This window comes from Protomyctophum bolini, assembly GCF_963924005.1.
Source record: "Protomyctophum bolini genome assembly, chromosome: 1".
In the NCBI taxonomy this organism is placed as follows: domain Eukaryota; kingdom Metazoa; phylum Chordata; class Actinopteri; order Myctophiformes; family Myctophidae; genus Protomyctophum; species Protomyctophum bolini.
Window position 1 is genome coordinate 36,557,290 of NC_137862.1, and position 27,808 is coordinate 36,585,097.

The 27,808-nt window shown below is 44.3% G+C and overlaps 1 protein-coding gene across 1 annotated transcript; it reads right to left on the reverse strand.

Moving 5' to 3' along the window:
- Window positions 1-33: 33 nt before the first annotated feature.
- apba2b (amyloid beta (A4) precursor protein-binding, family A, member 2b) lies at window positions 34-27,808 on the reverse strand (the record flags this gene model as incomplete). The annotated part of the gene is made up of 14 exons (XM_080770515.1): window positions 34-397; window positions 693-833; window positions 2,097-2,216; window positions 3,017-3,229; window positions 4,210-4,389; window positions 7,211-7,396; window positions 7,626-7,712; window positions 10,996-11,031; window positions 14,513-14,658; window positions 15,624-15,660; window positions 16,844-16,924; window positions 23,281-23,922; window positions 24,820-25,172; window positions 27,316-27,808. The coding sequence occupies 14 exons, from the start codon at window positions 27,806-27,808 to the stop codon at window positions 326-328; spliced, it is 2,787 nt and encodes a 928-aa protein (XP_080626641.1). The 3' UTR covers window positions 34-325.

A 27,808-nucleotide genomic window follows, 5' to 3' on the forward strand; every position in this document is an offset into this window, starting at 1 on the left:
AGCTCACGTGTCGAGATTGTGACACATTGAGTGTGTAGATCGTCCATTTTCGAATAGCCAGAGAATGAAGTTGAGTTTAAGTGGTTATGCTGATTTTAATGCTATATTAACACATTTTGCTGGGGACCCCCTGGAACTCCCCCGGACCCCACTTTGAGAACCGCTGTATTAAGTCATCAGTAGAAGAGTGGGGGGGGAGAGAAAAGTATTTCTGGGCAAAGAGAGAAGCCATCCTTTTCAGTCATTGGTCAGCTTTTTATTTTGCCTTTTATGACTACGGTAACCAATCACAGCGACAGCATGTAGAATGGTCCCTGTCTGTAGTTTATATGTACATAGGCGTCTCCTGTCCTGTTAGGAGTCTGAACATGGCTGCTGGCATAGTCTTCATGTGAATCTGGAGAGGAAAGATATTACATTGGAATCTCAGAAAAATAACCATTTCCCATCTGTGTGAGTGTGTGTGTGTGTGTGTGTGTGTGTGTGTGTGTGTGTGTGTGTGTGTGTGTGTGTGTGTGTGTGTGTGTGACTGTGTGTGTGTGTGTGTGTGTGTGTGTGTGTGTGTGTGTGTGTGTGTGTGTGTGTGTGTACATGTGCGTGCGTACATGTGTGTGTATTTATGCGTGTGTGCATGGGTGTGTGCGTGCATGTGTGACGTGCGAATGTATGTTCACATGCATGTGTTGACTAACCTCGCCAACAGAGTTAGAGAGAGCCTGGACTATCTTCTCGTGTGCTGTGGCCACCACACTCTGGCCATTTATCTCTATGATTCGATGGCCCACACGGACCCCTCCTCGCTCTGCGATGCCCCCACGCATCAGGCTACAGATCTGTGGGGTGAAGACAACAGACCTCAGATCACAGCTTTTCTCAAGGAGACCAGAGTAATATGCTCAGTAAATGCCATTAATAGAATCACAGGTATTGAAGGAAAAACAAATCTCACGACTGAAAGTTCATCTAATCTATGATTTGTGAAACAGCATGAAAGTAGCCCCCACTAGTGATGTATTTCCTAATAAAATGGCACATTGTGTAGAATTATTCTTGCTGTTCTACATACAGCCAACCAGAAATGGCAGATTGAAGGCTCTAACCATTGCTTTTATGAAATATCCGAGATCATTATGGTTTAATGGAAGATGCTTCTGAACATCAATTTTCAATTTAAGCAATAGAACATTTATTCTATTGCTAGTTTGACCCATTCCATCTTAGCCCTCTTACAGGGGTATGCAAAGGCTAAACTTCTGTAATTTAGATAGCATAATGTAGACATACAGTTTAGCACTATTAAAAAAAGATTATCCCACGATTTTGCAACCCATTTTTTCACCAGTGTCAATTATCTAATGTAATCCTGAGCGCTACACTTCCTCTACCAACCTGGGGCGCAGCTGACTGACCTCATGCTTCCTTCTATGCATGAGGAGTCCAAGCTGCTTCTTTTCACCTGCCTGGTGTATAGGAGGGGCTAGTGCCCCTCAAAAATCACACCTGTGTGAAATGAGGTGCGCTCTTATTATCATTTATCATCATGCATCATCTCATACTGGCCATTGGCCAATCAGAAGGCCTGTTGCCTGTGATTGGTTTGCTCGTTTACACATGATACATTTTCCCTTCAATGTCAATGGCGTTTAATTTACGTCATATTTAGCGGTATTCTGCCGTCATTTCTCCGTTCATCATCAATGGCAAAACTTGAGATGGACGGGGACAACATTTAGCGGACATTTGACCGGAATTCTCTTACCATGGTCAATGGCAAATCTTGAGACGTTAAAAATGTGTGTGTGTGTGTGTGTGTGTGTGTGTGTGTGTGTGTGTGTGTGTGTGTGTGTGTGTGTGTGTGTGTGTGTGTGACTGTGTGTGTGACTGTGTGCGTGCGTGCGTGCGTGTGTGTGTGTGTGTTAGGCTGCGCCACAGTGACACTTGGTAGTCAACAGACGCTATTTCCGTACTCGGACAGACAGACAGACAGACACAAAGACAGACACAGCCAGCCAGGGACACACATAGCTGTCTATAGGAGTGGCTAGCACCACTCAAAAGAAATACACTCTTGATTAATCAAATATCTCTGTACTTACAATGCCATTCTGGACACTAAAGCCCAGCTGATACTTTAGATCTGGCCTCTTGATAAGGACAGTTGTGACAGGTGGGCAGCTGACGATGTTCAGTTTGACATGAACCTGGTTCTTCAAGCCCTTTAGCACGTACACACACACACACACACACACACACACACACACACACACACACACACACACACACACACACACACACACACACACACACACACACACACACACACACACACACACACACACACACACACACACACACACACACACACACACACACACACACGTTTATATTACTAATACTATACTGGTTTATGAATTCCATTTAAAAATATATAAATATCATGTTTTAAACCTAACCCTGCAGCAAAAAGAAATGATGACATATTTGTCAGGTGAAATAAGCACTGTCTCTGTTCTTATATTTTTTTCTGTTCGTGGTTCAATCACTGTGTTTTGTATGTTGTGGCTTTCCTGCAGTCCATGCAGTTAGCTCATAACATTAGCAGCTGTTGTCAGAGTGGCTGCGGTGCGGTGTTGCCAGACTTCCAATCATGACTAGGTCGCTACTACGTGATTGGCTACACGAGTGGTGCAGACTCCCATTGGCTTAGGCGGCGTTTCAGACTATACCATTGGTTTAGGGGGCAGTCGATCATGACTAGGTCACTAATAAAAACGGGCCTGTTGTAAGTCTGGTTTCACCTGACAAAAAGTGTTGTTTCATGCTGCAAGGCGTTGTGACTTGTGAGCTTGTAGATCAGTTATTTTCGTTGTGCGACACTGTCCCGAACTCCAACCCTAAACCTCTAAATGTCTAAATATTGTCTTGATTATTAATCCAACTCTTTAAAATTCTTTAATAAGACATTATTGTTAATATTCTGTCATATATGTTTTTCCCCCCTTTATAGCTCTCCTACCTTGATGATTCCCTGACAGGTGGCGAGTGGCAGCCCCACTAGGCTTGTGTTGTTGATTGACATGATTTGGTCTCCGATGCTCAGTTTCCCAGAGCGTGCCGCAGGCCCACCGTTCATCATGTTGGCTAAGATGACTGTGGGCAGAATGGAGCCCCAGCCAGACTCTACAATCACCACGCCTAGAATCTCCCCTTTACCCTTCTCCAGCTGCAGCTGTAGAGGACACAGGAGGGGGGGCAGATTATCATATAAAGCCAGATTTTTACTTAGTTGCATGCCGGCATTGCGCTCAGTAAATAGCAGATCTACAAGTTTGCAATGTGTCACGAAAGTGATGCATTGCAAGCTTGTATATCTGTTATTTATGGCAGACAACACCAGTGTGCAAAGTATAAATTAGTGGTCAGTTTTACAACACATTGCTGTCGGGTGGAAACCTTGTATGTCCAAAACTGTTCCTTTTTATGAAATGGGGGGGAACAAAATAAACCAATGGATCCAATGTAGCTATTATTTAGTCACAAGCTCTTGCTAATTGTTTTAATTTGTTACATATTTATGAAACCCACAGACAGACTTAAGCCCTTTCAACCTGGCATGTCATTATAGGAAACTTCTGTATTTTAGTAGAATTGGGTATTTTCTCTACTTTTATACTATTACCTGTATATGATGACAGTTCAACATGGGGAATTTATCAAGTTAGTTATAAATACATTAAACACGGTCATTGAGATATAAGATTTCTGCCCGACAGCGATGAGATACTGAGAATGAGCAAGAGAGGAATGAGAGAAAGACAGGATTTTCTAATCAAAGAAACAGCGAGCTGGAAGGAAGCAACCGCATGAAAGTAAGAACCTCAAAAAGGAAAGATGGGGGAATAGGAGGGCAGCTGGGTTGGCACCGTTCCTGGGGGAACCGTCTCAGAAGAGCAAAGAGACTGTTAGTATGCTCATCTCTACTTTGAACACGCACCCTCAGACATTCCCAGTGCAGGTTAGCTAAGAAATAGCCACAGTTAATGCTCTGAGCGCAATGTACCATCTGCCATTTCATCTGTTTATTCAGTTCACAGCTATTGTATGGGTATGGTACTGTAGCAAACTAAACTGGTACTACAATTACATGAATAAATACAGAAACCTGAACATGCTGATCGACACATGGCAAAGCATCAGATTCCAACAAACCTCTTTGCAATTTTCAGAGTTGGAGAAGTGAATGAGGTCATCATTGTACATCTCTTGGGTGTTGATTATGTCACTGTATTCTTTCTGGCTCAGGTCCTCAGGGTTAATGCCATTGGCTCTCAGGAACTCCTGGTAAGCAACGCTGAATGCCTGACCAATGGACTGAGCAATGAGCTGGGCCTGGGAGCAATACAAGAAAAAGCACAGTCAGTGTATCGTCAGTGTAAAACTCATTCTTAACCCATTTAGACCGGCGTAGGACGTGTGGAGCCGTCCTAGATAATCCAACCAATGGATTGCGAGGACGTGTACACACGTCCTAGTGCATTTTCATTGATATCAAACGAAAGAAAAATATCCAGATTTTTTTTCTTTTTTGTTCGTGCATGGGCGCCCTGTTTACCGCTCAGAAAGAAAGGCTTGTATCTTCTAATCTAAGAGCTCTGGTTTTGACCAGATGGATATACTAAGCTCTTCATTTCTGACTTCAACATGCCTCTCATTTAAAATATGAACGTGAGGGATTATCGAGCGACTTTATAGTAATCATAGCGAGGTAAGCAAGCAACATTATTTCTTCCGGTTTTTCTACGGAACGGAAGGGGGGACTTTCAGAGTAAAAGCTGCCATATCTGCGCGGCACTCCGAGCTGCTATTTTAAAAGAAATCTCAGCACTGATTGTGTTAAAGTGTACATGTTGTTTACTCTTTCAGAGTTCTATGGACACTGAGGTACAAGATGTTGAAATCAAAAATGCAAGAACGTTTGTAATAATGTGTGTTCACACAGCACAGCAACAGTCAACCAGGTTCCTCAATCCTCACCCAGGTGTCAGCCCAGTTCCTTATCCAGACGTCATAATAAGACTATTGTAACTCTCTCCTCACTGGCCTCCCGGCATGTGCACTTAAGCCTCTCCAATTGATCCAGAATGCAGCATGCTCAATGCAAATTTTCACATATCTGAGAGGAGAAAATTTGGTTTCCACTCCCTTCATTAGCTCCTGGTTACTACTCGCACAGAGTACAAAACACTGATGTTGGCCTACAAAGCAACCAAATGTATGGCACCCTCATATCTTCAAAGACTGATCCAACCCTACAACACCCCGCTCGCTCAGATCAGCTAACACAGGGAAGCTGGCAGAACCTTCACTAAAACATCCGGGACAATGCACACGTCTCAGACTCTTCTCCCTTCTGGCTCCCAAACTATGTAATGAACTCCCCATTGCAATTAGAACTGCAGACTCACTCCCAATCTTCTGCCATAATCTGAAAACTCACCTCTTCAGACTACACTTTAGCCTGTAGCACTTGCCTTAGCCTTGACGACCTTGCAAGCGTATGCAAAGGCTAAAATAATGTCATTTAGATGTACACAGATGCCAGGTCATTATTGATCTGTGTTTATAGTTTCAATGTACGGATATAATACTGTTAGATGAATGATTATGTTCTTGGTTTGCTTATGATCCTGGATGACTATTTCTATGCATTTGATTATGTATTACCTTTTGTTGTTCTTGCTTACTGTAAGTAGCTCTGGATTAAAAGAGTCTGCTAAAGGCCTAAATTGTAATTGTAATTCAGTGTCAGATCTACTTTGGCCTCTCCTCATTGAGAATGATGCACACCTATAATGATATTATGTGAAATAATTATATGGTAGCAAAGATCAATACAAACAACAAAATCTTATGATATTTAGTTGACTAAAACTAGACTAAGGTGACATTCACACCAGAAAGATTTACTGTGATTAAAACGAATCCTGCTGCACATTGTCAGAAAGTGCGCTTCGTTTGGCAGGTGTGAAGCATCATTCGAATCCTAATGCACAGAAATGCAAAGAATCGCATTCTACTCTGACCAAAAACGGGGGTTTCACTTCGCTTCCATTCGCACTTGATTACGATTCGGTGCAGGTGTGAATGCAATCCGCAGCAAATAAAGGAAATGAAGCAAACAATGTGGCGGGTGAGGAGCTAAACACAGTTGGAGATGGAGAAGGGAGAAGGCATATTTTACGGAGCGCAAAGATGTCCCATTACTGTGGATAGACGTGGTCGAATGAGGCTACAGAATATTCTGTCTGTGCGTAAACATGGAGTGCTGTCACTGTGTGGGAACTGGGGAGTAGGGACTTTCATCTCTATAAACATTTTGCGCTGCTGTCTGTTCTCAGTGCGCTCAGCGCTGTGCCTCCATGCCCAAAGGAACAGTGCGTGGCTGCGTGCGTATAGAGAGAGAAAGGGAGAGGGAGAGAGAGAGAGAGAGAGAGACCTAACAGTCTAAAACATTCCAGGTGACTAAAACTCAAGAGACTATGACTAAAACTAAAATCATAATGTTCTGCCAAAAACAACACTGTTGGCACTCTAGCGCTTAAACCCTGGCAGAATCATAAGTGTTAAGCAAGATCATGCAAGCTCGGAGCTAGCAGATCGTACTGCCTGGCTGGCACAGTTTCCAAAATGCTGACCACACCACACCACACCACATTAGTCTTTGTAGTAAAGTCCTCCTATGTTAATGTAACACATACTGTGTAGCGTATACAAATTAACAATTGTCTAACAGTTCTAACTATTATCCAGTGTGAAAGTGACAGTGTTGATTGATGAGCTAGGAGTTACTTGCTGACCAAGTACTTTGATAGCAATACTCTACTTTTACTGAGTATTTCTTCCACTGCTGCATCCAAACTAAAGTCCAGGTGTTGGGCCGACAGGTATGAGCCTGCTGCACACTGCAAACCTCTTGCAGATTTATTTACACATGGTGGTGAGGTTTGGAGTCTCCAGGCTCTTCTTCAGATAAAACTATCACACGTAAAATAAAATATATAACCTCTCACCCACTACAAATCCTCTAACACAGGGTAGAGTAATAGTAAAATGTATAATAATACTAGAATTCAACTTCTTGTACTGTGCCTCTAAACTAAGGCACAGTACATTTCAAAACCATATTTTATTTTGAATGAATCACACTTACATCCTCTGACTCAAAGACATGGCAGATCATCTTGTATTGCTTCTTGGCCTCGGGTGCTCCGGGCGTGGTTTCAATACAGTCCTGGGAGGCTGTGCGTGGCATTCGGCGTCTCGCCATCAGAACCACAATGTTACCAATATCAGCAATGTAGGAGATAGTACGGAGTGCATTGTCCATCATTGTCTCCTGTGGTCACAAAAACAAAATTACTTAGTATTAAAGTAATGTAGGGATTTTAAAAACGGTAACATCTCTGTTGTGCATTGATACATTACCATACACTACACTACTGTACATCAAATGGGCAGTACTAATATCAGTGAGTCGGTGGTATACACCGTTGTCCAGAAACACGACAAAAGGCTCTGGTCAGGCTCTGCCTGTGGACCTAATTTTATCCTTTACTGGCTCTCACCTGTGAGTCTGCATTGAGAACTTTGATCCTCTGGGTGGAGATGAACAGGTCCACCTCAGTCAGGGTCTGAGCGTCTCCTTCCGAGTTCTGCAAGAACACAAACACAAACGGCAAAAGCGCATGGCGGGTTAGTGAGCTGCGGCTGCACCAGGCAACTCTCTTCTGCATGCAATTAATGATGGTAAGTAAAAACCACGTCTTTACTGTAGATGGTTAAATTATACCATACATCAGTGGTTCTCAAAGTGGGGTCTGAGTTGTGAGAGTGTAGATCTGCCATTATAAACAAAGAAATCTTGAACAAAATGTGGAAAATCTTTCAATTTGTTTAAACTGGCACAGGGTCCACCTTGGCACAATATATTTTCAGATAGGGGTCTGCGGCCAAATTCATATTCATTTGGGGGTCCTTGACATGAAAAGGTTTAAGAACCACTGATCTTTTAGTATAAAATGTGGAGGATACCAAAGCATGCAGGCTTTGGTATCTTCCACATCTTCCACTTCCGCATGGTGTTGGCCTCCGCATTGACAATAGCCAATCTACAAGCTCAAATTGTAGGATGGGAGTTTGTAGATCTGGTTTTTTCACATAAAATGAAAGGCTCCTTTTTTCAATATCATCTCCATATGGGACGATGGTAACATTTCTGTCTACTTGCTCTTTGTCTCACAGGTGGACTGCGGATTGTTCGAAAATGTGTCTACCGATGACATCATACGTCATACAGTAAGTCTATTTCAGCATGCCAACTGTATGGGAAGAGAAAGGCTGTAGTTTCCATTAGCTTTGAATATCTACCAATGATGTCATTGGTAGGCAGCTTTCTGAACTGTACACAGGTTTCTGAACTTGTACTCACAGTCACTGAGTAGTTGGAAATGGTGCCCTCTTGTAATAAGCATTAGTGAGGAGCTGAGGACCAATTATATAAAGGGTGAAAATGGGTGAAATGTTTCTTTAAGCATGTTCAGTACTGTATAATTAGGCTTCCCAATATGTTGTGATGCGACACATTGTGAACATACTGTACTGTAATGTAGATCTGATATTTTTATAGCTTGCTTGAGGAACCGAATAGAGCAAGGCGCCAAGTCTCCATTGAACTTCAATGTGTGTGGCTATTGAGTGTGTCGCCCTATAGGTGTTAGTTCTTGATTGATATATTTTTTAACATTTCTGGAAAATCTTATATTTTTAAAGGAAAATGTCTAAATGTTAATACAGCAATGATTTGATATAAAAAAATGAAATGTTCTTTGTAATTTGTATTTTGAATACTTTATTAGTACTCAAGTACGTTGACTCAAGCACAAATAACAATAGCAATGTTTACTTGTCATAGAGTAATATTTGACCAGGAGTATCAAAAACGGATAGTACTGAAAATCACAGTGGTTGTGTACTTTGCCCACCACTGGTAGGGTCAGCGCGGGGGTGAGGCGAAATATGCAGGAAAGAAAAGCCGACAGTTGTTGTGCGGGCGGGAGTGCTGCCTGGTACACATCACTTGGCATGGTGTGGCATGTGGGTGGTGTACTGGCACTGCTACAGGAAACAGCTTAGCACTAAGCCCTTATACCAGCTGCCTTGTTAACGCATTCAGCATATCAACACAACTCAGCACAGCTCTGCACATTCCCTTCTAATTGCTGTGCTTTGCAGTGCAGCCTAATGAAATTATGTTAGATTTTTGGTTAATTAAAAAATGCATTTAAAATTGGCTTGCATGACTATGAATATATTATATAAACATACTGTAAGGAAGCATTCATTATTAGTATTTGGACATTTGTCTGAAGATGTGGCATTTATTTATTAACTTTCCCCCACTCTATGGCTATGAGCCATCATGTGACTAATAGCATATTAGAGTGCTACTCAACTAAGATTTTACTGCTCTCTGAATACAGTATATGGGCCTTGGACATCAATTAGCTCTCATGGATGAATAGCTTAGGATGAATGCCATTAACCACATGGACGCTAACATCCCCATTCTGGGTGGCTAATAATAGGCAAACATTCGGCGAAAACAGAATTCTACACCAAGGATTTGGTGTAAAATGAAGTATTGTATAGGCCTGGGGGAATCCAGTCAATTAAGTACATAGGGTTCAAGTTCTTAAGCTGTCCTTGATGACTTCAAGGTCAAAGTGACTTCAAGAACAAGCTAGTTTTTTCTGTAGACAGAAATGAGGCTAATTTATATCTAATTCCATCATCACGACAGTGGAGGTGACACATTGTGAGCTTGTAGATCAGCATTCTTTAACAAGCGACCCCTTTGTACAACTTAGTTTAAATTAAATTCTGGTAGGATTCAAAGTGGCAAAGGGTTTCCGATGACTATGATAACAATAGAGCGTTGCAGTCCCGCCCCCTGCGAGGGCACCGGAAGACAATTTCCCATTCATTTTTCCATAGGCGTTTCAAAACGTATTTATTTAACCCATTCTGACCTGAGATCAGATTCATACGAGGTTTCCACTGGACACACACTGGTCTGATTTAAAACCAATTCTGACCTGAGATCAGATTCTAAAAATGTCAGTCGTTCTTCGATTTTTCAAAAATAGCAGACCTACAAGCTCGTTTCAATAGCTAAAGCATAACATGATGCTGACACCAAAATGGGTTCCCGTTCAGAATGGGTTAAAGACCTTTAACAATTATGACAATAAACATTTTTTGGGGGCCGAACAGTTTTAGTTTTTCTTCTTTCTAATTCTTAAAATTCTTATTCTTATTTGTTCTGCCCAATTGTTTTTATTTATTGTCATGATTTGTCAATTTGGCTTACAGGTCTTTAAATAAATACTTTTTGAATACTTTTTGAAACGTTGAAACTTTTGGGAAAAATGAATGTGAATTTATTTTCTGGTGCCCTCGTTGTTCTGAAAGGGGGCTGCGACGCTCTATTACAACGGTTGCAATTAAGGATGATAAAACCCCATCTGATTTCAAATGATCCTAATGTACATACTTCATTGTACAACTAAATGTTTTTCACTTGAATATCTGTCATTTATGTGACCAATGTGAGTGAGAGAAGGACAGGGCAGGGAACACATACACACGCACAAGCACAAGCACAAGCACAAGCACAAGCACAAGCACAAGCACAAGCACAAGCACACACACACTCCATTAGGACACACCACAAATGAAAGGAAAACAGAAAGATGAGCTAACATTAATGCCTGATTTATACTTGGTTGCACAACACAAATAGCAGGTCTACAAGCTCCCAACGCATTGCAGCGAAAGAAAGAGAGCTATTTTCTGTGCAAGACACCAACGTGCAGCCAAGTATAAATCACCTTAAAGGTGGTCATTAGTTTTCTTTTGTCTTTTTCCTTTACACACCGCCTTTTTCTTGATTTTGGCAGCCTTCTGTACCCTCTGGCAGGCAGGCAGGCAGGCAGGCAGGACATGGTCATCAGTCACACACAGGTGCACCAAAACAACCCCAGAAGGAATAGGAGGAAGAAATAAGGAAGATAAAGAAAATAAAGGAAAATACCCCCAAACTAAACCGAACAGCAGGTGTGCTATCGCTTTACTTCAAAAAGTGTGTTTAATCAACGACAAGGTGTGTGTGTGTGTGTGTGTGTGTGTGTGTGTGTGTGTGTGTGTGTGTGTGTGTGTGTGTGTGTGTGTGTGTGTGTGTGTGTGTGTGTGTGTGTGTGTGCTTGCGTGCATGCTTGCGAGCGTGTGTGCAAATGTCCACACAGTACAGTATAATGCGAGAACTAGACATTGAGGAGCATTTTTCTGGTCCTCCCAAGTAAAGGAGTTTGATCCAAGTTTGATCCTGCTGCAATGAACCCAAAATAGCTGATCTATAAGCTCACATGTTAGTTCGTAACACGTAAAATTGCATGTGTGTATGTATGCATGCATATTTGCAAGGGTTTGCGGTAGCACAGCTGTGTTGGCAGTGGGAGACAAATCAAAACAGCAATTACAGATAATTGCTCTTTTTCCTTCCAACATATTAAAAAGCATGCAGAGATGAGCTGACATTGTCCCAACATGTGAATAAGGCGGGGAAACAAGGAGTGGAGGGTGTTTATTTTTTTTAGATATTACAGATCAAGGACAGATTTGAAACAACAACAATGGTTTTCATCAACAGTACCAACAAAAGAGCACACGTAAAAAGGCTCCCTATTCCAGTTTTCTCACTCCATGTTGCATGTGCCTTTTTGCAGATGGGTTTATACTATCACATTACCACCATTTAGGTTTAGGGCAGAGGGAACGACCTCTTTGTTGCCCAGCATCGACAGTCAGCGTTTTCCCACCCATGCAGACCCAATGACCCAGACCAGACCTTCATCTCTAAGGGTGAACATTTCCTTGACTGAGTGTATTGACCTGCAGCTATGGAGATGAGAGGGTGTCTCCCGAGGATGTTAATCTCCTATAGGGGTTTTCCTTTTGTAACATTTCCTCCTGCATGCTCATCTACTTGGCTTTCAAGTAAGACAATTCCTATTCAGTGCTCCTGTAGAGAAGCCATGGAGATAGGAAGAAAAAAGAGAGTGGGCGATGAAGCTGCATAAATATTACATCAAATGCAGCGAGGATCGTGACAAAACAGATCTGCATAAATAAACTATACAGGGCTGTTACAATATACCTGGAGCGCCATGTTCCTGTTTCAAGCAATTCAACTCTGAAGGCAGTACCATTTATTTTTGGCATTTATGTTTCATTTCAGTTTCAAGAGTGTGTACAGAGACAGGAAACCGAGAGCAGAGAGAGAGGAGAGACATTCGAGACAAGACAGGAATCCGATTAAAACTTGGGTTCTCATGCTCACAAGGAGCATATGGTCTGTGCACTAACTGGCTGTGCCACCAGGCACCCCAGTGCCAGTGCTAAGGACATTCTAATGTAGTTTCATCTGTGGCACATGGAGTGCGACTAAGCACATCAAGGCATGGCACGCCAAGAGTACATGAATTTGAGCGTGTCAACACAGATGGAAAGCGTACAATGTCTCCATCTCAGAACATTTGCATTTATCTCCATGGTCGGCAGAAGCACAGAACAGAGAGAACAGAGACAGAATGAGCTAAATATTCCTCTTCAGAAGAACCAAACAAATTTGAGCTATTGCCAGGGAACTATTGCCAGGGAACCTTCCAAGGCCTTGCGAGGAGAGAGAGCATCAGATTGGAGAGTTGGTGTATGGTGCCAGCAGTGGTGTAATTTAACCTTAAAGTAGAATTTTGAAGTAGCCTACTATCACTTTATTTAATTGACTTCTACTCCACTACATCTCAGAGGCAAATATTGTACTTATTTCTCCACTAAAAGTATTTGAAAACTTGTAAGGAGGCCCAATGCCAGAAGGGTAATACAGAGTTAAAATTCTTGCAATGTAATTTGCTGATGAGAGTGTATATCACACCAGAAAAAAAACATTTGATACATTTGCGTGACATTAAAAAAATAAAAATAAAAGATGGAGATGAGAGGTTTCTGCTGGACAGAAACGATGAGTACTTCTTCTACCACTGGGTGCCTGCCAGCCAACATCCTCATCCTGGGTCAGGGTGCTTTCAGACAAGAAGGTGGGTTAAAGACTGGCAGCCATGTCAGCTTCAGTCTTGAGGTTGCCGAGGCAGATAGCTGGACAGAGCACCCTGTTCTAATTCACCACACACTCTCTGCCTGGCTCTCTCTGACTTCACCTGTCTCCCGCTCTCTGCTTCTCTAGCTCAGTAATTGCTGACCGAGCCCACAGAGTTACAACACTGAGACACACACACACACACACACACACACACACACACACACACACACACACTGTAAGTCCACCTCACCAGTGACAAGCCTCATTACCTTGTGGGATTTCTAAAAGTAGAATCTTGTCAGGTGTCAGGTCATACTAACACAAGCTTGTGTTTACATAATGCGATCGGGAAAGGGTTTACATCTGGGGCCTGTTTCACGAAAGCAGAATTTAATAATCCAGTTATAAGCCAAATCCAGGTTTGATAAAGCCTGCTCCGTACAGCCTGGTGTATTACTTTCTTCTAAAGCCAAGCCAGAAGGAGAGGAGAAGGAGCCAGGATCATAAAGCCTGGCTGAATGCGCATTCACGTATTCCGTTAAAAGACCCTCCTTGACCGTAACCAATCATGGAACCAAAGACCAGAGGGCGTTCTTGCGTCCCCCGCACTAAACATGTACACAATACTATATTGTTACAGAATCCTTGAGGATTGTTCCAGGATTCTTGTTTTTTTTTATCCTTGACGTGTTATCTCACTGGAAAGCATGTATTCTATGCACTTTTCTTTGATGACCAAATAAACAAAACCAATCAATCAACCTTCTCTCTCTCTCTCTCTCTCTCTCTCTCTCTCTCTCTCTCTCTCTCTCACCCTGATTTGATGGCGTCTCCTGGGTGTAAACAAAGTAACACACCATGATGTACAGTAGTGGAATCCTCTAAAATGCAACCCTTGACTCAAGCCCAACACACACCGGCGCCGCCAGGAAAATATAACTGGTTCTATCGGAGGCGGCTGTTGCAGACGGTGTGTGATGGGCTTCAGTCTGAGGGGGAGACAACTCCAAACCTTCTCCACAACTAGATCTACTTCTAATCACCCTAATCCCTCAAAAAGAAAAAAAAAGAAAGGCAATAGCTAACCGCAGAATAGCATGATGGCAGACATGTTGATTGGATAGCTAGAGATCAGAGGAACATTGACTATACTATCTCCAGGCAGAATAAATACTGCACACATGTTTTACACATATGCGTGTGTGTGTGTGTGTGTGTGTGTGTGTGTGTGTGTGTGTGTGTGTGTGTGTGTGTGTGTGTGTGTGTGTGTGTGTGTGTGTGCGTGCGTGCGTGTACCTTGACCCTGCTGACAGCCTCCTGTGCTTGCATCATTCGTATGTTCTTGGAGGGATTCCTCTCAGACAGCAGCTGAGTGGAGCCCAGATAGTTAGCAGCGAAGATGATCCCATCAATCAGGTCCTCTGGCTCACATGGTCCTGGGACTGCACCGGACACAAAGAGAGAGAGAGAGAGAGAGAGAGAGGGAGGGAGGATGGCGGTCAATGGGGCAGAAGGACAGATGGAAGTTCAGTGGAATTGGTGCGAGGGCTGAAGGCGTATTGCAATCACAAGTTTCTGTGAGGAGGTCGGAATGGGGTGAGCCATATGCCTCTACAGTTGTACATTAGCCATGGCGTCACACTGAGCTGTGCAATGGCCAGCAGTCAGCAGTGTGTAGGAACCATGAACTGATAGAGCTGCAGGGCTGGCAGTAGTGTGTGGACTGCAAGGTTATCGGTAGTTTAGCTTTTTCTTTTCCTTTTTCTTTTTCTTTTAGTTTAGTTTTAGATTTAGCTTAGATTTTTTTATGGTAATATGGCTAAGTCAGGGGCAAGATTCAACATGGTCAGAAAACGTTTGTAGATCTGATATTTAGTTTACACAATACAGTTTCAGTTTGTTATCTTTTGTGAAGCCCAATTTCTATTTCAGTTATTTTGTTAGTTTTACTGACCTACTGTATAATAACCCTGGCTGACAGCAGGGAATGATTTATCTATTGTAAATGATTGGAATTATTGATCTGCTTCTGCGATATGTGGACTTTAAGAGGCCGACTCTTGATGTGAGAAACAGAAAGGCTCCTTTCATATCATGTCATCATGTTTACTGCCCAGAGGCTAGCTCCAAGCCGAGAAGATGATACCAAGCCTCTAATGAGTCTGATAATGAAAGCAGCAGAATTCCTCTGAATCAATAAGGCTAATTGCATTTACAAACTCATTGTGACTGAATCACCAAGCAACCTTCTGGCAAAAAGACAGAAGAACAACAACAATAATAAAGAATAAATGAACAATAATACTACTACAAATACTAATAATAGTACTACTACTACTACTACTACTACTACTACTACTACTACTACTAGTATTATTAGTATAGGCTAATGGGATGGAAAACTTACCATCAACAAAGCTGGGGAACGATGCAGCTTTCTTTGTTGGCTGGAAAACAAAAGCAGCATGTTGACTAAATTAACCTCTCAGTAGAATGAGCATCTACTGTACATGTCTTGAGCAATTGTTTCTAACAGAGAAGATCAACAGGATACACGTAAATAAGGGGCGTAGCATTGGACCATGAGATGTAATCTTGCATGGTGCATGGGAAACGGAGTTGGAGATAGGTTGGATGTTCAAAATAGAAAACACCTGACATCCTGAAATGAAAATCACCAAAATGCCATCCCTGCAGAATGCTCTACCATGAATAAATGGAGAAATGGGAAAAAGGAGGCTGTCAGGTGAGGCTGTAGAGAATGCAGTGAAGCCCAGAGGAAGATGAGGCTGGGTATAGGAGCTGCTGAGATATAACACTCCACAGTCTGCAGCCTTCTATATTACTGGATCTTCCAACCTGCACATCGTTGCTGTCGGGCAGAAACCTGTATTCCATATTTCAACTTTGTCATATTGTTTAGGAAATGAATGCCCTACGCCAAAAGCAGCAAAAAATTTTTTTTGCAGCGATGTGACATAGGTTTGCTATTTTTGAATTGTCTTAAGTGAAAGTGGTTAAGTCTATCTGTGGGATTAATTGAACCAATTAATAATGACTTCATTGTATCTAATACCACTTCCTGAAAAATAACCGTTTTGGACATATGCGGCTTCCATCCAATAGTGAAGATATCCAACACCGACCCCAGTTTATTGCAGCCGCGAGTGTGTGTGTGGACACATCTAAGGCAGACATCTGTGAAAAATTACTCTCATAAAACTGCACGCTTCAAACTCTTCTCAATTACAAGCACACTATCAAGCCATACACCTAGGTTATGGGATGGGGGATGTAATTACGCAATTATTCCTTTACTCGGATGGCATGTTCAGATAACTGCACGCACGCACTCACACAAACAAACACACACAGACTGACACAGACACAAACACAGACACACACACACACACACACACACACACACACGCACGCACGCACGCACGTACGCACGCACGCACGCACGCACGCACGCACACACATACACACACACACACACACATACGCATAAACACGCACAGTAATATGCATTATCTATCTTGACATGAAAGGTAACGAACGGTGCTAATTTACACATTGTAAGGTTAATGAAGAAACATGGCATGATAACAGCCAGCATCATCTTACCTCTGGAACATTGTTGTTCTCCAGGGGGACATTGAGGTCGGAGCGCTGCTGTTTCCTAGGCTGCTCAGCACCGTTGTTTACCTGGGTCACAGAGGAAGGGCAGGTGTGAGGTGCAGGGAGGGAGTCACATACAATAGATAGAACAGAGATTCTCAAAGGACAGTAAGTTATACTTAGAGTATTTCCAATTTTCGTTACTTTTACTCTACTACAATTATTTTACAACTTTAGTTGCTGGTTACTTTGTAGATTGAGATTATTGCAAAACCACATCCCTACATATACTTCAGCTATTTGAAAATTATTTTTGTGAAAAATGTGACATTTTGCAAAACTTATTTGTGGTACTTTCATTAAAATTTGATGCCAATAATGCTCTTTTATCAAATCTGTTGTGTTCTCGTGAATGGTGTAGGACGGTTTAATAGCTTTCCACAAGATATCTCGAGAATGGCATGGATTGTGTTAAGTTTGTTTGTGTTTGTGATTGTGTTTGTGTTTGATTGTGTTAAGTAAAACATGTGAGTACACAACCACCCTAAAGACTAATCATTGTGTATATTCCTGCACTATACCTGCATCGAGTTATCTTGGTACACAGAAGTTGATCTATTGAAGATTCTGACCTTCAAAGTACATAATTTTTGTTTTGATTGTATTGCTGTATTGTTGTATTGTTCTTTCTGCTTTGGCAATGTAAACGTATGTTTTCTCATGCCAATAAAGCCCTTTGAATTGAATTGAATTGAATTGAGTACTTCCTCCATCACTGTCAGGAGCAAAACTGTGTGCAGACGTTTATCATTTGAATCCATCTGCAACCCTGTCACAGGGTTCCTGGACCCCACTTTGAGAACCACTGCTGGAATAGAATACTGCTGCATAATTCAAACTTGCATAAGCTGTATGAGGCACAATATCACTGGTAATGAAACCCAGCTGGTAACAAAACCTCTTTCTCCACGGTATAATGGAAAGTGCTGAAGTGAAAAGCGTAGAAAAGGACTTGCTATTGAGACTGAATTGAAACAGCTTACTGGCTCACAAGTCCCAATTCCTTATTCGTCACTTAACAACAATATACAGTCATTAAAATCATCTGTTTCTTTTTGTTGTCCTTTGGCAGGATGGATTATTTTACTCTCTAAATAGGACAATATTTGGAGATATTTGGAGTTTCATTGCCATGGCCAGGGTTCATGGCCATATATAGCTGTATATGGGCTTAATATCCCTGATGATGTCATAGTGATGTCACGAGACCTAGGCACAATATATGGGGGCTTTCCCCATGTATGGGGATGATGATGTCATAGTGATGTCACGAGATCTGGGCACAATATTGTGAATGACGATTGTCAGTGACAGATTGAGTGACGTGACGTGACAAAAATGCAAGGTTTCATAGTTATCTGCGACCTTCGGTCGCAATAACATAATAGGCTCCTATAGTGGCTTACAGGGTGCAATGTTTTCCTCCTCCAACAGGATGTGTACTACTGTGCTGTTCTCCCTTTACATTTCCTCCTCCAACAGGATGTGTACTACTGTGCTGTTCTCCCTTTACATTTCCTCCTCCAACAGGATGTGTACTACTGCTGTTCTCCCTTTACATTTCCTCCTCCAACAGGATGTGTACTATACTGTGCTGTTCTCCCTTTACATTTCCTCCTCCAACAGGATATACTATACTGTGCTGTTCTCCCTGTACATTTCCTCCTCCAACAGGATGTGTATACTATACTGTGCTGTTCTCCCTTTACATTTCCTCCTCCAACAGGATGTGTATACTATACTGTGCTGTTCTCCCTTTACATGTCCTCCTCCAACAGGATGTGTACTACTGTGCTGTTCTCCCTTTACATGTCCTCCTCCAACAGGATGTGTACTACTGTGCTGTTCTCCCTTTACATGTCCTCCTCCAACAGGATGTGTACTATACTGTGCTGTTCTCCCTTTACATGTCCTCCTCCAACAGGATGTGTACTACTGTGCTGTTCTCCCTTTACATGTCCTCCTCCAACAGGATGTGTACTACTGTGCTGTTCTCCCTTTACATGTCCTCCTCCAACAGGATGTGTACTACTGTGCTGTTCTCCCTTTACATGTCCTCCTCCAACAGGATGTGTACTACTGTGCTGTTCTCTAAATCCAGCATCTCCAGCAAAACAAGGATGTTTTTTAGGGATAAAGCTTCCATTAAGGCATTTGTCAACTATAATAGTGGTATCCTATCCTAGTGCCCATATGCAAAACATATCAGCTTCCATTAAGGCATTTGTCAACTATAATAGTGGTATCCTATCCTAGTGCCCAGCGCAAAACATATCATCTGATAGGAGAGGATTGGATGATCATCTGTGTGCTTGCGTGAGACTCATCAGAAACCACAGTGGACTGAGTGTACATATTTAATCTAGTTATGTCGTCTGACCCACTTGACGGCTAACAGTGTGTGGCACACAGTGATCTGAATGCATGCACACTTGCACACGCACGCACGCCACGCACACGCACGCACGCGCACACACACACACACACACACACACACACACACACACACACACACACACACACACACACACACACACACACACACACACACACACACACACACACACACACACACACAGTACTGTATGGCAGGTGCATAACAGCATGCAGCCCACAGGATGCACATACTCTACTCCTCACACCATCTCACTTTGTTGGCAGAAGGGCTCTGCTGTGTGCGTGTGCGTGTGCGTGTGCGTGTGCGTGTGCGTGTGCGTGTGTGTGTGTGTGTGTGTGTGTACACATTATGTACATATTACTATTAATCTGGTGTCAGTGAGGTCAGATGTAGAGTTGCTGGCTGGCTCCATATATGCAGATATAGTATGTCAAACCATGTATGGCTATCCAGGGTTTGATGAGGTCAGTGTCGTGATCTTCATATATGGAGATTTGATCTCCTTACACCCCCTCTTTCTTCTTTCTTTTCTTTGTTTTTCTTGGAAAAAATGAACTAAGCCCAAAAACTAATTTCACCCACTTTTTTTAAACTGTAAAACTGTGACAGTAATATAAAGCTGATTCTGATTCTATTTTGCCAATTTTTGAAATGCAATAATTCAAATCAAAATCGACGATTCTACCAGTATGTTTGTGCAGTCACTGCAGTGTGTGAGACACGACGAGGCCATTGCAAGAGATGTGAAAGGGGAGGGAAAACTCTTCATAGGATGGAAATAATCAAAATGTCATGTGAGCACATGAACCCCCACACCACAAATCTCCTTTTAATCATCTGTAGCACGAGGGTCTGCTGTAGAGCTTTTGAAACAGCCTGCAGGCCGCCCACACTCTATTCATGCTCTGACACTGTTATCTACGCCAGAGGCTCCCACACTTTCCATTTCAAGGACGCCCAAATGGCCCTAGCTTTCTTTCAGAACAGCTCCCACCCTGTCTGTCGAGCAGGGCCTGAACACCGCCTGTCACCAGGCTGGCCTGAACACCACCTGTCACCAGGCTGGCCTGAACACCGCCTGTCACCAGGCTGGCCTGAACACCGCCTGTCACCAGGCTGGCCTGAACACCGCCTGTCACCAGGCTGGCCTGAACACCGCCTGTCACCAGGCTGGCCTGCCACACTAGAACACTTCTAGCCTGTCACCAGGCTGGCCTGCCACACTAGAACACTTCTTGACGGACACTCATTTGACGGACTGCTTTTCCTTTGTGGATCTACCATGTGGATTGTTACCTCACCTCTATTTATTCTTTTACCTACCTTCTTATGTGAACGTCTAACATGTCTAACAGGTGATCACCTCCCCTTCCTTTGTCTTTCTTTCACGTACATATAGGGCTCTAATCTTTCTAAATACACTGTTGATGAACACAAATTTCACCCATTGATTTATACATGTGATGTGACAAATATATCTGATTCTCATTCAGCTTCTGGCTGGTGGCCCTGGAAAATGGCGTAAAAATAAAAACACCATAAAAAAGAATACATTTTTCGCATGATCTACACAGCGTGTGCTTTCTCAGTACTCTCTCTTTCCCTCTTCAAGAGGTTTCTTGGTTTCCTTGTGAGTGATAAGCTAATGAACTCCCCGGAGAATTGCATTATTGATGGTGAATAATATATGTTTGTCTCAAAGCAGAGGATCCACCCCAAACTTGAAGAAAAGAACAGAGAGAAGAGAAGAGAGAGAGAGAGAGAGAGAGAGAGGTAGAAGCTGACTTTCAAAGATCACTTTGATCCCAGTTTTACTCTTGATCTGTCAGTATAGTAGTGGATAATCAGTTTCAAAGGGGAATGAATGCAGCAATTAATGATCAAATCGACGGAATTCAGCTGTCTTTCAGAGACAGCATATTATAACCTGTCATTTCTACCTAACTACTACATAGCTGCGTTGTCAAACTCCTGTTGGAAACGGCTTCCTTTACCTGCAATTTTACCAACTACAGTAAATGCTCTGGCAGATACAGTGTCACTGACATCAAGTGCATCAAGTTAAGCAATCCCTTAATAATTGAAGTCGGCACTCGGCTATTGCTGTCTGATGCCGTTGAAATGATCAATTAATAACTGTGGTGCAGTCAAATAGACTATTTGACAATTCCAATGTGATTAAGTGACATAACGTGATGCTAGGGGTGACATAACGTGATGCTAGGCGTGACATAACGTGATGCTAGGCGTGACATAACGTGATGCTAGGGGTGACATAACGTGATGCTAGGGGTGACATAACGTGATGCTAGTGACATAACGTGATGCTAGGGGTGACATAACGTGATGCTAGTGACATAACGTGATGCTAGGGGTGACATAACGTGATGCTAGGGGTCACATAACGTGATGCTAGGGGTGACATAAAGTGATGCTAGGGGTGACATAACGTGATGCTAGGGGTGACATAACGTGATGCTAGTGACATAACGTGATGCTAGGGGTGACATAACGTGATGCTAGGGGTGACATAACGTGATGCTAGGGGTGACATAACGTGATGCTAGGCGTGACATAACGTGATGCTAGGGGTGACATAACGTGATGCTAGTGACATAACGTGATGCTAGTGACATAACGTGATGCTAGGCGTGACATAACGTGATGCTAGGGGTGACATAACGTGATGCTAGTGACATAACGTGATGCTAGTGACATAACGTGATGCTAGGGGTGACATAAAGTGATGCTAGGGGTGACATAACGTGATGCTAGGGGTGACATAACGTGATGCTAGGCGTGACATAACGTGATGCTAGGGGTGACATAACGTGATGCTAGGGGTGACATAACGTGATGCTAGTGACATAACGTGATGCTAGGGGTGACATAACGTGATGCTAGGCGTGACATAACGTGATGCTAGGGGTGACATAACGTGATGCTAGTGACATAACGTGATGCTAGGGGTGACATAACGTGATGCTAGGCGTGACATAACGTGATGCTAGGGGTGACATAACGTGATGCTAGGGGTGACATAACGTGATGCTAGGGGTGACATAACGTGATGCTAGTGACATAACGTGATGCTAGGGGTGACATAACGTGATGCTAGTGACATAACGTGATGCTAGTGACATAACGTGATGCTAGACGTGACATAACGTGATGCTAGGGGTGACATAACGTGATGCTAGGGGTGACATAACGTGATGCTAGGGGTGACATAACGTGATGCTAGTGGTGACATAAAGTGATGCTAGTGACATAACGTGATGCTAGGGGTGACATAACGTGATGCTAGGGGTGACATAACGTGATGCTAGGGGTGACATAACGTGATGCTAGTGACATAACGTGATGCTAGTGACATAACGTGATGCTAGGCGTGACATAACGTGATGCTAGGGGTGACATAACGTGATGCTAGGGGTGACATAACGTGATGCTAGGGGTGACATAACGTGATGCTAGGGGTGACATAACGTGATGCTAGCGGGGTGCACGATTATGAAATTATGACCCATATCCAATCTCAGATTATTTGCAGGGTCATATCTGCCGATACCGATTCTGACCGATTCCGATATTCTACAGAGAACCACAATGGAAACAAGCCTAGGCCCAAATTATTCAATCAATCAATGAATATGATGTGTCTGTTTTCACTACTGAATGAGATGAGTACACGAATTAAATTTGGAGCTGCTTAGAACTCTAAGCAGCTCCAGGGGGAGCAGTTGGGGGTTCAGTGCCTTGTTAAAGGGCACTTCAGTGGTGTTTTGTGAGTGATGACAATCACTTCCCCACCCAGAGTTTTCCTGCCCGGCCAGGGAATCGAACCGGCAACCTTTCGGCAACAAGGGCACTCCTCTAACCCTTGAAAGAAGGTTGAAAGAAGCTAAAACAGAAACCTATATTTGAATCTAAAATAGAACAAAGTATCACAAACATCAGTACCATCATTTTGGTAACATCTCACCTGCTCCTGCGACCACCTCTGCCGGTCCTCAGGGGTGCGCAGGTGCACCTTGAAGCCCCTCTGGAGGTCAGGGTTGTTGTGGCGCACTGAGGTCAGGTTGAGCGACTTGGGCCTGCTGTCATGGCGATGGTGAGGTGGCAGGTACGGGGCGGCGTCGGCCTTGAGGTGTGCGTAGTCGACCCCGGGCGGGGGGTCCTGGGCCAGCTCCTCGGGGCTCATGTCAGTGCCACTGCTCAGGCTGCCCATGCTCATGCTCATCTTGATCTCGGCCACGATCAGATCGATGTCCTCCTCTGCCTCCTCGCCGGTCTCGCCCTCCACCACGAGCACCCTGCGGCCGCGGTACGGCGAGACGCGCGTCACAGAGTTCCCGTTGTCCTCCGGGGCGTAGTAGTCTCCTGTGTAGGACCTCTCATGTCTCCCCACCTCATCTTCCTCCTCATCGTCATTGGGACAGTAGCCCTCGCTCTGGGCCTCGTCCTCTCCTTGGCCTCCCCGTCGTTGACGCAGGGCATCCTGTACGGAGGGCTGGTGGCGGCGGTGGTGTTGGTGTTGATGGTGGTCCAGGATGGGTTCTGGCCGTCCATCATATATCTGCTCGTCGGGATCTTGTTCCACCACCTCACAGCGCACCTCTCCCACCTCCTCCCCACCAGCCCACTGCTCCTCTGCTCTCTGCCTCTTCTGGCCTGTCCACTCCACCTCCACCTCCTCCTCCCCTGCTCTGACCTGGCCTTCTTCTCTGCTCAACATCTCCACATTCTCTTCCCTCATGTCCTCCTCTTCTCCTCCCTCTCTCCACTCCTCTCTTACCCCCTCCTCTTCTCCCTCTCTCCACTCCTCTCTTACCCCCTCCTCTTCTCCCTCTCTCCACTCCTCTTTTATCTCCTCTTCTCCTCCCTCTCTCCACTCCTCCCTAACCCCCTCCTCCTCTTCCCCCTCTCTCCCCTCCTCCTCTTCCCCCTCTCTCCACTCCTCTTTTATCTCCTCTTCTCCTCCCTCTCTCCACTCCTCCCTAACCCCCTCCTCTTCTTCCCCCTCTCTCCACTCCGTCCTAACCCCCTCCTCCTCTTCCCCCTCTCTCCACTCCTCTTTTATCGCCTCTACTCCTCCCTCTCTCCACTCCGTCCTAACCCCCTCCTCCTCTTCTCCTCCCTCTCTCCACTCCGTCCTCACCCCCTCCTCCTCTTCTCCTCCCTCTCTCCACTCCTCCCTAACCCCCTCCTCCTCTTCCCCCTCTCTCCACTCCTCCCTAACCCCCTCCTCTTCTCCACCCTCTCTCCACTCTGTCCTCACCCCCTCCTCCTCTTCCCCCTCTCTCCACTCCTCCCTAACCCCCTCCTCTTCTCCTCCCTCTCTCCACTCCGTCCTCACCTCCTCCTCTTCTCCCCCCTCTCTCCACTCCTCCCTAACCCCCTCCTCTTCTTCCCCCTCTCTCCACTCTGTCCTCACCTCCTCCTCCCTAACCCCCCGCTGCCCTTCATCTCCATCATCTTCCACCCATTCTGGGTCTCTGGGATCGCCGTTGCCCTCCTTCCCCCCTTCGACCCACTCCTCCACAGCCTCTTGGCATTCCTCCGTACTGGCTTCGCCCGACTGGGCGGTGATGGCGCAGTCCCCCTGGCCATGGGCATGGTCTCCATGGGAACTACAGTCCCCCTGGCCATGGGCATGGTCTCCATGGGAACTACAGTCCCCCTGGCCATGGGCATGGTCCCCCTGGCCATGGGCATGGTCTCCATGGGAACTACAGTCCCCCTGGCCATGGGCATGGTCTCCCTGGCAATGGGAATGGTCTCTCTGGGAACTAGAGTCCATGCCCTCCAGGTAGCTGTCATCCTCTGGACAGTAGCGGATGTAGTAGGTCACACCCTCGTCCTCCTCGGCCAGACCTGGAGGCATTCAGAACAGAAAATAAAGGGACACATTGCGCAGGAGATTACGATTTTACAAATGACCAATTTTTCATATACATTTTTGAGGGGGGCTAGCCCCTCCTATACAGGTTTAATGTTTGGTTTTAGTTCAATGTTTGTCATAGTTGCAAGTTGTCGTATGGCATGCAAAAATAGAACATGCATGCATTGTAGCATGTATCTATTCTTTTTAGAATGTGCCATAGCCTCCGCACAGTTATGACGTAGCATGCGACCGGTGCGATGAGCAGTTCCACAACAGAAAGATCAGAGAGATTGCAGGTGGAACTTAGAATTCATGTATCGGCATTATTTTGAATTCTTGTCTGTCAAAGATGCCAAGAATATTAATATCCGTTTGCATGAGAAAAAAACACTTTCCTCAGCGAAAAATACAACGTTGAAGCATGTGTTTAGAGACGCACGAGAATGTTAAGCTGACTGAAAACACGGATCGCCCCCTACGCAAGCAAAACAACAGACTGCATTTCAGTAGAGATACGTTAAATGGAGACTGTCTGTGAAGAAGCTCGTCGCTGGTTGTAGTGTAGAATAGACTCACTGTAGAGGAGATGTTACGCATATCCACAGTTGATTCGCCAATCGCCCTGATCCATCATACTGATAATAGTCCATCAAAAGTAACAAGTACCGTAATTTCCGGACTATAAAGCGCACCTGAATATAAGCCCCACCAGCTAAATTTAGGGGAAAAACCAACTGTGTACACATACAAGCCGCACTGGACTATAAGCCGCATAGAGGCCATAGAGATAGATTTAGAAGGTCCCCTAGTGGACATTAGCTGTAAAAATCCATAGATTAGCCGCACCGTTGTATAGGCCGCAGGGTTCAAAGCATGGGAAAAAAGTAGCGGCTTATAGTCCGGAAATTACGGTAATAAGTACCGGTAATATAATATTATTACTTTTTCTAAGGAGCAATAAGAAATAAGTAACATCCTCCTCACTGGCAGGCCCAACACTGCCTGCCAGTGAGGAGCCCCCACCAGGAGGATGTAAAGCCTTCGTGCTACTCCTCCCGCCCACTCCCCGCTGACCGGTGGTGCCCATCGGACTACATCGTTTGTGCAATGACCAATCAACTGGCTTCCCTCCCCGAACACATATAGAAGACGCCCAACATGGTGGTGGACAGGAACTTTACCACTGCGCCACCTGGTGGACAGGAACTTTACCACTGTGCCACCTGGGCGCCTTTGACTCATACATCTTGATCACATGACCCCTGCAGGGATAATGTATACTGAGAAAAATAAGATGAATAATACGACCATGGTTAAATTATCTGAGTTCCCAGAAGTTTTCGCCCAGCTCCCGCATTACAAACAGGAACGGTTAAGGAGTTATATAGGCCAAAACGTCAAGTGGGCTGTTGCAGCGCCAACATGAGGTTTGAAAACATTGGGATGGAGGTTATTCCTTAGTTTAGTGGGAGTGTGCGTGCAAAGCTTCCCAGCAATCGGACGCTGCATTCATGATTTGTGGCCAAAGACCCTCCAGAAAAATGTGATTATGCAATTGCAAACGGTGCATATTATTATGCATGACGGGTTAATTATTTTTCAAAAAGGGCGCATAATCCCGCAAACTTCCTGCATATTTCGCAATTTATCACATGAAATCACTTGCATATTTCACAACTTTCTGCATATTTCACAACTTCTGCATATTTTAAACTTTTCCCATATTTCGCTTTTGTAATTGTAAAACATTTTCAATTTTCATAATGTGTTTTTCTGGAGGGTCTAAATATAGCCAATCGGAATAGAATATGACAAATACATCTTGATCACATGACTACATACAATAGATAATTGTATGAGGTTTGGACAAAATCTGTAGGAGTAGTAACAAAACCTGTGTTTAGCAAAAAATGGCGCTATAACTGGTCGATAAAAAAAAAACCTGTGAGCTTGTAGATCGGCTAATTTCGGTTTATTTTGTGATGCACCTCCACCTTGAGGGATGGTTGTGGTTGTAAAGGAAACAGAAAGGGGGAAAAAATCACAGAACTTCACAGCTTCTGAACAGTTTCAGGTTCTGGGTTACTCCTTTTCAGCTGAAAGGATCCAGAAGTGTCAACATGCTGCACTGACCTTCATCGTAGTCGTCATCGTCGTCCGAGGTGTTGTTGATGTAGTCGGAGCTGGAGTCTTCATCCAGGCTGTCCGTCGCGGCATGGTGGAAGCCCACTCGCTGGAGGTCGTTGTTGTTACGGTTGCGTTCAGGTGTGGAGGGTGTGGCTGCAGGCCTTTGCTCCTCTGGCTGTGGCTCAGATTGGCTGCAGTGGCGGGGCTGCTCCACACCTACCTCCACATCTAGCTTCACGTCTTGCTCTGGCCTGTGGCAATCCAAGTCATGTGGCCTTGGAGCGGGATATTGTGCCTTGCAGGGTCTGGGAAGGGCCTTCTGATCACGTGACTCTTTGGGGTAACGGACGGGGCGTTGTCGAAAGGGGAGTGGCTTCTGGTCACGTGATTCCGTTGGATGAGGAGCGGAGCAGGGGGCGGGGACTGAAGCGGCCATGTTGTTTCCTCCACCTGTCCCTGGCCTCTTCCTGTGAGCCATGATTGGCTGCTTACAGGCCAT